We start from the raw sequence: 14,346 nt of genomic DNA on the forward strand, positions 1-14,346 counted from the left end.
AAGAATGCTGAAAGTACCATGGACTGCTAAAAGAACTAACAGATCTGTCCTGGAGGAAGTGCTGCCAGAATGCTCCTGGGAAGCAAGAATGGCCAGACTTTGTCTCACCTATTTTGTCGTGTTGTAAGAAGGGACCATTCCCTGGAGAAGGATGTCAGGCTTGGTAGGGTGGAGGGTCGATGAAAGAGGGGGAGGCCTTCAACGAGATGGATTGACATGGTGGCTATGATGATGGGCTCAAGTACAGCAGGGATTATGGGGCTGGTGCGGGATTGGGCAGTGTTTCATTCTGCTGTGCATGGGGTCGTTATGAGTCAGAAATGACTCAACAGCACTTAACAACAACAACAACAACAGTATTTCCTTGCCCTTTCTATAAATGAATAATCTTGAAGAAGCAAGAGAAAAATGGCTCATCATGTGTAAGGGAACCCCAGTAAGAATAATAGCTGACTTCTTACTAGAAATAATGGAGTCAGAGGCAGTGAGAAAACATATACAATTATGAAAGAAAATAAAGTTCAACCAAGACTATTATTCAGCAAAGCCATCTTTCAAAAATGAAGGTAAAATAAAAAACATTCTCAGAAAAGTAAAAAGACAATTTGTTTCTAGCAGACCCACCTTTCAGAAATACTAAAGGAAGTTCTTCAAGCTGAAAGCAAGTGAGACATTGAAATTCACATGAAAAAAGTAAAGAGCACCAGTAAAGATAAGCATGTAATTATAAAAGATAGTACAAATGTATATTTACTCTCCATTTTTCTTTTAACTGATTAAAAGTAATAATATTAAACAAATGCATATAATTGTATTATTGGGCCTAAAACATACCACAACGTAATATAGTTGAAAATAACAGCATAAAGGAGGTGGTTGTTGGCAAAGCTGTATTGGACTAAGGAAATGACAGCACATAGTGCCACAGGAATACATCCACCAGAAGAAATAAAAAAAAAAAAAACAAACAGAAAATGTAAACAAGAAGGTTAATTTAATTAGCTTTATAATTGTACACTTGTTCTTTTATCCTCTCTTGGTTTCTTTAAAATACATAAACTTGTATCAAGTAAAAAATTATAATAATGCTGGGCTTGTAACATATATGGATGTGATATGTATAACAATAATAGCACAAAAAAGAGGGGGAGAGAATAGAGCTATATAGAAGTATTATCTCTATATCAACTAGAATTGATTACAATAAATCTGAAGCAGTTTCTGCTTTGTCGTACGATACATAGGCTAAGCCCTAAAACAACCACTGAAAAAACAAAAACAAAAATCCTCAAAAATACAGTGAAAAAATCATGAAATGAAATAGAATGTTTCACTTAAAAAATATTTACTTAATGTAAATGAAAATAGTAAAGAGGAACAAAAAGACAAGACATTATACAAAACAAAAAGTAAAATGTTATTGTTAGGTGTTGTTAAGTCAATTCAGGCTCATAGTGACCCCATGTACAATAGAACAAAACAATGCCCAGTTCTGCACCATCCTCATAATAGTTACTATGCATAAGCCCAATGCTGCAATCATTGTGTCAATCCATCTCATTGAGGGCCTTCCCCTTTTTGGCTGACCCTCTACTGACCTTTCTCCAGGGACTGGTCCTTCCTGATAACATGACCAAAATATAAGAGATGACACCTCACCATTGTGACTTCTAAGGAGCATGTTGGCTATACTTCCAAGACAGATTTGTTTGTTCTTCTGGCAATCCATGGTATATTCAATATTCTTCACCAAAACAATAATTCAAATGCATCGATTTTTCTTTGGTTTTCCTTATTCATTGTGCAGCTTTCACATGCATTTGAGACAGTTAAAAACCATGGTTTTGGTCAGGTGCACCTTAGTCCTCAGAATGATGTCTTTGTTCTTTAACACTTTAAAGAGGTCTTTTGAAGGAGATCTGCCCAGTGCAATATGTCTGATTTCTTGACTGTTGCTTCCATGGCTGATTGTGGATGGAAGTAAAATGAAATCCTTGACAAATTCAATATTGTCTTCATTTATCATGATGTTGCTTATTGGATCAGTTGAGAGAATTTTAGTTTTCTTTATGTTGAGATGTAATCCATACTACAGGATGTAGTCTTTGATCTTTATCAGTAAGTGCTTTGAGTCCTCTTCACTTTCAGCAAGCCAAGGTTGAGTCATCTGCTGCATTGTTCTTCATATAGTCTAGATTTGTGAGCCACCAACAGTTCCTCCTCTAGGCTGCCACACCAACAATTGCTTCATACAAAGATGAATTCTCTGCATATCCTCTCTATAGTCTTATGTACCCAAAGCTCTGTCATGATAATCAGGATTCAATATGATTCCTTTGTTTGCTCTATAATGTTTTATTCCAAACAAGGAGTTTTCAGTTGGCCCTCAGAGTATGCCATCTTATTTGGAGAATTGTGTGCTCTCATGGAAGTAGTGGCATCCTTTCTTCCTTTGGTTTAATTATCACTGTTATTGGTGATATTGGCCATTGGCCATCTATTCTTAATTATTGGTCATGGTTTTCCATCTTAAGATATTTCTTAGTTTCAAGAAGGATGGAATTTTCCATTTCTTTTTCTCAGTCTGTTTGTTTGTTATAGGAGCCTTGGTGGCACAGTGGTTAAGAACTCAGTGGCTAACTAAAAGATCAGAATTTGGAACCCCCAGCCACACAGAAGAAAGATGTGGCATTCTGTTTCTGCAAAGATTTACAGGACAGCCTTGGAAACTCTGTAAGGCTCTCCTGTTGTTGTTACATGCCATCGAGTTAGACCTGACTCTGACTTATAGCGACCCCTCCTTGGGTTTCCGGGGCAGTATCACTACAGAAATAGATTGTGCAACCTTCCTTCCAAGGAGTGGCTAGTGGGTTTGAACCACCAGCCTTCTCGTTAGCAGTCAAATGCCTTAGGCACTGTGCTACCAGAGCTCCTATGAGGCTCTCCTAGTCTGTCCTAAATGGTTGCTATGAATTGGAACCAATGGCAGCGGGTTTGGTTTTGATTTTACTACAGTTTATTATAATAAAATCAAAACCAAACCCGCTGCCATTGGTTCCAATTCATAGCAACCATTTAGTACAGACTTACTACAGTTTATTATGGGAGCTCTGGTAGCACAGTGGCTAAGACACTTGCCTGCTAACCAGACGGCTGGCGGTTCAAACCCACCAGCCACTCCTCGGAAGGAAGGTTGGGCAATCCTACTTCCGTAGTGATACTGCCTCGGAAACCCAAGGAGGGGTCGCTATGAGTCGGGTTTGACTCGATGGCACATAACAACAACAACAACAACAGTTTATTATAGTTTTAATCAGGAATAAGTCCCTGAGTAGTGCAAACAGTTAAGTTCTTAACTATTAGCCAAAGGACTGACTGTTCAAAACCCACCCAGAAGTGCCTCAGAGGACAGATTTGGTGATAGGCGGCTTCTGAAAGGCCACAGCCTTGAAAATCCTGTGGAGCAGTTCTACACTCCACACATGGAGTTGCCATAGTTCATAACTGACCTGACAGCAACTAATGACAAATCAGAAACAAGGAAAGAGATAGATATTTATATCACTTCTTTAAACTTAGGAGCTTCTTTAAACTTTAGGAGCTTTAGTGACGTAGTGCCTAAGGCACCTGACCACAAACGAGAAAGCTAGAGGTTCAAACCTACCAGCCACTCTTTGGAAGGAAGGGTGGGCAATCTACTTCTGTAAAGATACTGCCTCAGAAATCCAAGGAGGGTCACTATGAGTTGGATCCAACTTGACGACAGTGAATTTGGTTTTTCTTTAAACTGGAAATCACATCATATGTTTCAAATGATTAAGCAGGTCTTCAGTTCTGACCAGAGTGGCTAGTATTAACTTTAAAGAATATTATTTATGCAAATGGGCCTCATGATTTTTGTACAATTGCTGCAAACCTCCTTTAGAACTTAAACAAACATTTTGCTAAAGAAAATTGATAAAAATAATTTTGTGTATGCTTACCCTAGTAGCTTGGTAGGCAGAAACACCCACCAAGGGATTGTCTTCTGCCTTTGCCTCCACTTTGCCTTTGGACTGCTTGTCTAAAACAGAGAGATGTAGGCTTTCGGACAATCCATTAATCTTCAATAGCAGTTCATTTAACAGATCTGAAATTTCGTCCAGGTAGTAATTCTGAAGAGGAGACAATTCGATTACCAAATGCATTCAAGAACATAATTCTACTTTCCACATTCCATGAAGTAGTTAGTAGTACTGGCTTTAGATAGCAATGTGGTATGTTAAAAACAGAACAAAAATTAGACTCTGGAGTCAGAAAATCTAGGCTTTGGGCTACTCTTTTCATGTCTCTGTACCTAAGTTTCCTCATTTATTATGTTGTTGTTATGTTGTTATATGCCGTCGAGTCGGCCCCGACTCATAGCGACCCCTCCTTGGGTTTCCGAGGCAGTATCACTACGGAAGTAGGATTGCCCAACCTTCCTTCCGAGGAGTGGCTGGTGGGTTTGAACCGCCAGCCGTCTGGTTAGCAGGCAAGTGTCTTAGCCACTATGCTACCAGAGGCTCCTTCATAGGCATACACATATATGTACATGAATATTATGGATAATGATTCCTACATAAAGGGTTGGAGAATAGACTCAAAAGCAAGAATGTATGGGAAAGTATGTGATAAACAGTAAAGCCTTATGAAAATGCAGAATATCACTATTTCAAATGACTGGTTTAAGAACTAAAATATCAGCAATAGAAAATGACTGGGCACGCAATGTGAAAATACCTGCTATGGTTTGCTTGCATTGAGACCTGGGATGATTACACTCAAACACTGCACCTAAGGCTCCATGTGTCAGGTAGAAGTTTTAGTTTGTTAGCAGGTATCAAAAGCAAATAACTAACTCTGAAGGGAATAGAGTAGTATGTGTGTATGTGTTGGATAAGGATCATAAACTCTGTCTTTCCCAACTTACAGGGTCATTATGGGAATATGATGAGTTAATGGAGGAGAATGTGCTTTGTAACTGTAAAGTACTTTACAATTTCAAGGGAAAATTCCATGAATTTCATTATAGCTGACTAACTTTGTGGCTTTGCAGTGATGTTTCACACAGAATCACAATTATAATTTAATAACTCAAAGCAAAATTCTACAATCATATCATCCTTTAAAATGTACTATTTTTCTCACTGATGCAAGAACTCCATTGCTTACATGATTCTCAACCAGTTGAGTCTCTTCCAACCTTGGTCTTTCCAGTCCTAGAAAGATCAAGGCCTTTCCCCATGTGTGAGAAATGGCATCTTTAAGTCTCACAGGACATTTACTTTGAAAAGATTTCCTTTTTCTGGTGAAAATCATGAAGGAACCTCTCAGCTGGGGAGAATAAAAGGACAGAATTCATGTTAGCAAACTGAAAAATAGCTTTGTTAAATTTTTAAACTTTGAAATACAAATGATATCTGATGATGCTAATTTATGAACTTTTGATAAAACAGTAATAGCTTGGTAAAAATTAGGAAAATACCTCTCAATAATTGAATGAAATTGCAGTATGATGATCTCAGCTACAGAAATGAATCTTATTATAAAGGATATTTTCAATATCTGTTAGTTGAGGATGAAGATGACTAGGATGATGTCCATCTCCACATGCAAAACCTGCTTCTCAATTTCAAAGTCAGCTTGTGAGCCATGATGGGCTGTGAGTGAGGCAATGGGAGAGCATGACTATGCCAAGGAAACATCAGGTTTGCCCAGGGACCTGGCAGGAAAGGCACCAGTATATAACTGGGGCCTGGTTGTATGTAAGTCTGAACCCTATACTTCACCAGCAAAAGTAGCTATATGAGACTGACACATGTAGAGAAGTGATCTGACTCTTCTGAACACAGACATTAATATATTATTTCTCCCTGTTTTATATGATGTTAGGGATTAATTGTGACTCCCAAAATCATCTGTTGTAAATCCTAACTGTTATGCTTGTACTCCCATTTGGGAACAGCAATTTTTTCATTACATTAATAAGGTCATATTAGTGTACAGTGTGTTTTAAACTTAACTGCTTTTGAGATATAAAAAGAGAAGATTAGGCACAGAAGCAAGTAATTACCAATGGAAGAAAGATAAAAGTCACAAAGAGATCTTCAAGGAACTTTTAAAAGAATGCTTAGAGAAGCTGAGGCAAGGATTCCCCTCCAGAGTATACAGAGAGAGCCTTCCATTAGAGCTGGTGCCCTGAATTTGGACTTCTAGCCTCCTAAACTGTGAGAAAGTAAATCTGTGTTCATTAAAAGCATGCACTTGTGGTATCTCTGTTATAGCAGCACTAGGAAACTAAGACAGATGATAAAGTCTAAGTGCCTTAGCTTGACATTCAGGGCCCTCCATTCAAGGCTCCAACCATCCTTTACAATGTTATGATTGCTCAACTTTAAAATGGCCTGGATCTCCCTTTCTAACTTAGCTCTTGCTCTGCCCTCTGCCTACAAATGCTATTGCCAGTTGTCTCCACAAGCTGATCTCCTGCTCATCAAACAAGGTTCAGCTCAAATATCACATCTCTTCAGGAAGAACAAATTAGTTTTTTATAAATGACCCAATCTTTGAAAAAACTAGTTAAGCTATAAGACTGCATATAATTGTTAAAGATCTGTATGTTGAAAACTACAAAATACTGGAGAGAAATCAAAGATGATCTAAATAAATGCATAGATATACATAATTCTTGAATGGAAAAATTTAATATTATTAAGATGTCAATTCTCACCAATTTTGATTTATAGATTTGTTTCAGTTCTCTAGTGCAGCTCTAACAGAAAATACCATAAATGAGTGGCTTGAACAAACAGGATTTATCCTCTTAGCCTTAGGAGGCTAGAAGTCTGAGTTCAAAGTGCCAGTTCCAGGTTCCCTCAACCTTGGGCTTTAGCTCTGCCTCTTGCTCCTTGCCCACTGAAACTGGAGACTTCTCTTAATTCAGACAACTGCTGGCTGCTGAGGCTGACAAACCCAAGATTGATAAGTAAAATGGCATAGTCCCAAAATTATCAAATCATACAGGAGGGCACTAATTCAATTCCATTAACAGTTTCAAGATCAGCAGACAATATGGCAGGCCACTGAGATGATGACTCAGCCAAATGCAGGATCCAGAGATACTAAAAGCTCCAGAGACTTTTCTCAATGCTTTTTCTTATATGCTAGAAGCAGACCACATCCCTAAGGCATCTACTCAGCTGCTCCAGTAGATTCCACCATGGACTTGATTACCAGTCTTATCATGGGGAATAAATATACCCAGCTGACTGGCCACTTAAAACCAGGTCCAGTCAAGTCGACATACAACCCTAACTACCACAAGACTCAATGCAATTTCAACCAAAATCCCAGCATGTTTCTTTGCAGATATTGACAAGCTGATTCTAAAATTTATATGCAAAGGCAAAAGACCAAGAGTAGCCAAAACGAAAAAGAAGTACAAAGTCAGAGGATTCAACCTTTATATTTTAAGACTTACTCTAGGATGATAGTAATCAAGAGAATGCTGCATTAACACAAGGATAGATCAGTGGAGCAGAAGAGTGCATGCAGAGATAAACCCATATAGATTCATTCAGTCAACACATTTTTGACAAAAGTGCAAGGACAATTCTATGGAGAAAAAAAAAAAGTCTTCAAAAATGATGCAGGAGCAACTGGATATTCATATACAAAAACACTAACTCCAATGAATACTTCACCTCTTATACTAACATTAATTCAAAATGCATTATTGACTTAAATATAAAATTTAAAAGCATAACCCTTTTAGAAGAAAACCTGAGAGGAAATATGTGACTTTGGATTTGGCAATGTATTTTTAGATATGACACCATTTAAAAAATGGCTTTTATCATAATGAAAATTTGGCTCTGCAAAAGATACTATTAAGAGAATGAAAGGAGAAGCCACAGACTAGAAGAAAATATTTGCAAATCACATATCCAGTAAAAGATTTTTATCCAAAAAATATAAAAATTGCTGTGATTAGTTGTTTATAAACATGTCTTTTCTGTGACTTATGAACTCTCTCAGGACAGGTACTATATATTATTATTTTTGTATCCCAATTATCTGCATATAATAGGCACTCTATAAATAATTGTTGAATAAATGCATGTGTGAGTGGATGGGTGAATGGGTTGGGCAGGTGGTTTTGTAAGTGGTGTGAGCAGGGAGCCAAGAGAGTTGAAAGGAGCAGGGATTTGGTCCTGTAAGGCAAGTGAAGGCTTACTGAATCAGAAGACAAAGTGTTCTGTGTCTGACTCCTTTGCAACAAAATCCTTAGTATGATTAAAAGAAATGCAAGTGCCAGCCAAGGCCTCATGCATATAAAAACATCTATCAAATAATTTAATTCCAGTTCACAATAGAACCATTCCAAAGAAAGGTGATCCAACAGAACATGGAAATTATCAAATAATATCATTATTATCACACATAAGTAAACTTGCACTACATAGACAAGGAACTACCAGAAATTCAAGCTGGATGTAGAAGACAACATGGAATGAGGGACATTATTGCTGATGTCACATGGATCTTGGCTGAAAGCAAAGAATATAAGAAAGATCTTTACCTGTGTTTTACTAACTATGCAAAGGCATTAGACTGTGTGGATCCTAACAAATAATGCCTAACATTGCACAGAATGGGAGTTACAGAACTCATTGTGCTCATGAGGAACCTGAGAGGCAAACAGAACGAAGGAAAACTGTATGGTTTAAAAACAGGAAAGGTGTGCATCAAGGTTGTGTCCTGTCACTGTACTTATTCAGTTGGTATGCAAATAATCTAAGAAGCTGGACTGTATGAAGAAGAATGTGGCATTGGGATTGGAGGAAGAATCATTAACAACCTGTAATATACAGATGACACAATTTTACTTGCTGAAAGTGAAGAAGACTTGAAGCACTTACTGATGAAGATCAAGACTACAGTCTTCAGTATGGATTAGACCTCAAAATAAAGAAAACAAAAATCCTCACAGCTGGATCAATAAGCAATATTATGACAAATGGAGAAAAGACTGAAGTTGTCAAGGATTACATTTTACTTGGATCCACAATTAATGCCCAAGGACACAGAAGTCAAGAAATCAAATGATGTATCGCACTGGGAAAATGTACTGCAAAAGACCTCTTTAAAGTGTTAAGAAGCAAAGAGGTCATGGTGAAGACTAATGTGCACCTGACCCATGCCATTGTTTTTTTAAATAGTCTTATATGAATGTGAAAGCTGGACAATGAATAAGGATGACCACAGAAAAACTGATGCATTTGAATTATGATGTTAGGGAAGAATATCAACTATACAGTGGTCTGCCAGAAGAACAAACAAATCTATCCCCACAAGAAGTACAAGTTGAAATGCTCCTTAAAAGCAAGAATGGCCAAATATTTGTCTCTTGTACTTTTGGTCATGTTATCAGGAGGGACTAGTCCCTGGAGAAGGAAGGATATCATGCTTGACAAATAGAGGATCAACAAAAAAGGGCAAGACCCTCAATGAGATGGACTGACACAGTGGCTGCAACAATGAACTCAAGCATAGCAATCATTATGAAGATGATGCAGGCCTGGGCAGTGTTTTATTCTGTTGTATGTAGGGTTACTATGAGTTGAATATGACTAGATGGCACCTAACAACAGTGGTTCACAATAAAAGTTGGCTGACTGGATGTTTTTCAGATAAAAGGATTGCAATAACAAGACTAGAACTGCCCCTGCTACAGGATAAGCTTACGTGAAATACCCTTAAAACAGAGAGAAAAGATGAACCTCAGCATGGGCAAGCAGGCTAAGAGGGTTCCTAGAGGAGAGGAGGAGGGGAAGTGGGGAATATTATGCTGGAGCCATTCCAGGCTAAGGATAGTTGATGCTATTATGTCCAGGCACTGCCTGAGCTAGGTCAGTTGGGCTTAGTGGTTTGTTACCATGAGACTTGGCTTATGCACAGTAGAAATATGCATATGCACCAAAGAGAATGCCACAGAAACATCAGGTGATGCTCCTACAAACCTCTACTTCAAACTCTGGTTTCCATGTACTTACCATTGTCAGCCACAAAGTTGTCATTACTGTAAAAATAGGACCATAGTAGCAAGCGGTGACCCACTGGTTAGACTTAGAAAGCCCTGAGAATGCTTCTCTTCTGTTCCTTCCTAGAAAACGAAATGGCAGCACATGGGAGGAATCTCCAAAGGTGCTCCGTGGAGCCAGGGAGTAGAACAGGAATCTGCACAGGTGTGAGTGGACAGCTACCATCAGGACTCCCGTCAGCTGCAGAGTAGAAAATCCACCAACTACTGACCTCGTACCATACTTAGGAGCAAAGACTCATTTGTGGACTTGTAAATATTTTAACACACACACACACACACACACAAAATGCTTGGAGAAAGAGGTGTTTAAGTATTGACCACATGCCACATCCATGGTTTAAGAACTCATCCCCAAAGGTCCTAAGGTTTAAATCAAAGTCAGGCCTGATCTGGCCCAAACCCATCTCAAACCTCATGCCTGCCCCTCATCCATGCTTTTGTTTTGCCCCTTACTCCCCACCAGCATCCCCTGTTCTTGGGATACCTACCCAGCTTGCCAAGCTGACTGAGCTCTTTCCTCTATCTGAAGTGATCTTGCTGCCCAGCACCACTGGTTCAACCCCATTCCCTACTGTTTAAAGTCTTCCCTCCATCTTGCAATGTTTCTCTGACCTCAAAGACCTTGTATTGCTGGTGACAGAGATTGCTTTGTGAGACTCTCCTCTACCAGCCATGATTATTGTTACCTGGCAAGGGCTCAGTAACATAAACCACTCAATAAATGACCAAAGAGTTGCTGTGGAGTTGATTCTGACTCCTGGTGACTCTATGTGTGTCAGAGTTGGACTGTGATCCATAGGGTTTTCTTCCACAATTTCTAGACATGATGATCTAGAAACATCTAGATCATGGACAAATTTTTCATATTGGGTCAACATTCTTGTTCTTTTCCAGTTCTTTCACTTCCATTCATTTAATCTCTCTGTTCCTCGATCTTCTCATCTTTACTTTTAAACAGCTGTTGAATCTTTAGTCTTATAGAGATAATATTGAAAGAAAAATAATACTCATAGGTGACAATCTTTACTCTTTGGGCTGAACTGTTAATTAGTTTAAAGGTGACTTCAGTAGATAATTTCAATTCAAAGTTTGAAGACTATGGTAATTAAGGTTATGCGTCAACTTGGCTGAGCTGTGATTTGAGTGGCTGGGCAGCTGGATGTAGTTATTCCCCATGATGAGATCATAATCACCTGCATAGTGGAAGCTGCTGTGAACAGCTAAGTAGTTGCCTTCCCCGGCATCCTGCTTCCAGTATATAAGGAGAAGCTTTGAGAAAGGTCTCTGTTTTTTTTGTTTGTTTGTTTGTTTGTTTGTTTGTTTTGTTTTTTGCAGGGAGCACATTTGGATAACCATTGGCTTGCTGTGCTGTCTGACAATTTTGGGATTAGTCTTGGGGTCTTGAACCAGTGGCCTCACATTTTTCATGCCGAACCTGGGATTGTGTCATTTTACCTATCCATCTTGGGTTCGTCAGCCTCATCAACCAGCACCTGCATGAGTCAGAAAAAGCCTTTAGCTTGCTCCAGTGGGCCTGGAGTAAGAGGTTGAAGCCTAAGATTCAGAGGGCTCTGCCCAGCCCCTAGAGTTGGCACTCTGAGCTAAGACTTCTAGCCTCCTAAACTATAGGAGAAAAAAATTCTGTTTGTTAAATCCATCCACTTCTGGTATTTCTGTTGTAAAAGCACTGGAAAACCAAGACAAAGATCAACTCAGGACCATAGTCTCCAGAAGCCCTCCAGCCTCAATAGATCCAGTAAGTCTAGATTCTCTGAGAATTTTAAGTTCTGTTCCATATTTTTCTTCCTTTTATTAGGATTCATCTATTGTGTTAAATCAGTAGTTGTAGCCAGTCACCATCTAGTTCCATGGTACCTTCAGCATTCTTCACCAGCACCACAACTCAAAAGCATCAACTCTTCTTTGGTCTTAGGGTACAGGAGGCAGTGACTCATATAGATTATTAGTCCACTTTCTTCTCTGATTCTTGGATTTCCTTGTTTCTCTTTTGTTCCAGAGAAATAAAGACCAACAGCTGTATCTTAGATGGCTGCTCATAAGCTTTTAAGATCCCAGATACTACTCACCATACTGGGAGGCAGAAGATAAACTTTAGAAACTATATTATGTCAATTGACTGATGGTCCCATGATATCATGACCCTTAGCCCCTAAAATAAAAAAAATTAATCCCACAAGGTGATTGGTTATATCTAATCAGTATCAGCATCTCTAACCCCACCCCTTTTTGGTTGTTGTTATTTCTCCAAAGCTATACACAACCTATGTTGTGTTATTGACATCAGTTACAACAGTTATGCTGTGCAAAATTCACTTATATTCAGTGCCACATTTTCATTTCTATAAACAAAAAGTGACTACTATTACCTACAGAATACTTATGCCTCCTCTCCCACAAATCCCTGGTAACCAGTGATAAACGTTGTTGTTAAGTGCTGTCAAGTTGCTTCTGACTCATAGAGGCTCCATGCACAGCAGAATGAAACACCGCCCCATCCTGTGCCAGCTCCATGATCCTCGCTATACTTGAGCTCATTGTTCCACCCACCATGTCAATCCAACTCGTCGAAGGTCTTCCCCTCTTTCATCGACCCTCCACCTTACCAAGGATGACATCCTTCTCCAGGGAATGGTACCCTCTGACAACATGACCAAAGTAGGTGAGATGAAGTCTGGTCATACTTGCTTCCAAGGAGCATCTCGGTTGCACTTCTTCCAGGACAGATGTTAGTTCTTTTAGCAGTCCATGGTACTTTCAGCAGTCTTCACCAGCACCACAACTCAAAAGCATTAACTCTTCTTTGGTCTTCCTCATTCATTGTCCAGCTCTCACATGCATATGAGGTGATTGGAAATATCATGGCCTGTGTCAGGCGCACCTTAGTCCTCAAGGAGACATACTTGTTCCTCAGCACTTGAAAGAGTTCCTTCGCAGCTGACCTGCCCAGTGCTACATGTCTTCTAATGTCCTGACTGCTGCTTCCATTGGCCTTGATTGTAGAACCAAGCAATGTGAACTCCTTGACAACCTCAATCTTTTCTCCATTTATCGTGATGCTGCTTATTGTTCCAGTTGTGAGGATTTTTGTTTTCTTTATATTGAGATGTAATCCATATTGCAGACTGTGTTCCTCAATCTTCATCAGTAAGTGTCTCAAGTCATCCTCACTTTCAGCAAGCAAAATTGTATCATCAATGTATCTCAGGTTGTTAATGATTCTTCCTCCAATCCTGATGCCACGTTTTTCTTCATATAGTCTAGCTTCTCGGATTACTTGCTCAGCATATAGATTGAATAAGTATGGTGAAAGGATACAACCCTGATGCACTCCCTTCTTGATTTTAAACCATGCAGTGTCCCCTTGTTCCTTTTGAATGACAGCCTCCTGATCAAGGTATAGGTTCCTCATGAGTACAATCAAGTGTTTGGGAATTCCCATTCTTCTCAATGTTATCCATAATTTGTCATGATCCACACAATCAAATGCCTTTGCCTAGTCAATAAAGCACAAGTAAACATCTTTCTGGTATTCTTTGCCTTGAGCCAAGATCCATCTGACAGCAGCTATGATATCCCTTGTTCCACGTCCTCTTCTGAATCCAGCTTGCACCTCTGGAAGTTCTCTGTCAATATACTGCTGCAACCGTTTTTGAATTATTTTCAGTAAGATCTTACTTGTGTGCGATATTAATGATATTGTTCGATAACTTCTACATTCTGTGGGAGCACCTTTCTTTGGAATGGGTACAAATGTGGATCTCTTCCAGACAGTTGGCCAGGTAGCTGTCTTCCAAATCTCTTGGCATAACCGAGTGAGTGCCTCCAGTGCGGCACCAGTTTGTTGAAATATCTCAATGGGTATTCTGTCAATTCCCAGAGCCTTGTTCTTCACCAATTCCTTCATTGCAGCTTTGACTTTCTCCTTCATTACCATTGGTTCTAGACCATATGCCACCTCCTGAAATGGATGAAGATAGACCAGTTCTTTTTGGTACAGTGACTCTGTGTATTCCTTCAATTTTCTTTTGATGTTCCCTTCATCATTCAATGTTTTTCCCTTAGAATCTTTCAATATTGCAACTCAAGGCTTAAATTTTTTCTTCAATTCTTTCAGCTGGAGAAATGCCGAGCTGGTTCTTCCCTTTTGGTTTTCTAACTCCAGGTCTTTGCACATTGCATTATAGTAATTGGCTTTGTCT

The 14,346-nt window shown here is 39.1% G+C and overlaps 1 protein-coding gene across 1 annotated transcript in view; it reads right to left on the bottom strand.

The window, feature by feature from the left end:
• Positions 1–1,198: 1,198 nt before the first annotated feature.
• The window catches only part of PKD1L1 (polycystin 1 like 1, transient receptor potential channel interacting), a 256,681-nt gene continuing 243,533 nt past the window's right edge, over positions 1,199–14,346 (bottom strand). The window contains exons 47-50 of the mRNA XM_007944144.1: positions 10,077–10,304; positions 5,194–5,355; positions 3,984–4,154; positions 1,199–1,252 (exon numbers count right to left, since the gene is read on the bottom strand). Of these exons, the coding sequence (XP_007942335.1) occupies positions 1,199–1,252; positions 3,984–4,154; positions 5,194–5,355; positions 10,077–10,304 (615 nt within the window). The remainder of the gene's footprint in view (positions 1,253–3,983; positions 4,155–5,193; positions 5,356–10,076; positions 10,305–14,346) is intronic.

Source organism: Orycteropus afer, unplaced genomic scaffold (genome assembly GCF_000298275.1).
Source record: "Orycteropus afer afer isolate SDZICR_OR568_19922 unplaced genomic scaffold, OryAfe1.0 scaffold00121, whole genome shotgun sequence".
NCBI classification, from domain to species: Eukaryota; Metazoa; Chordata; class Mammalia; order Tubulidentata; family Orycteropodidae; genus Orycteropus; species Orycteropus afer.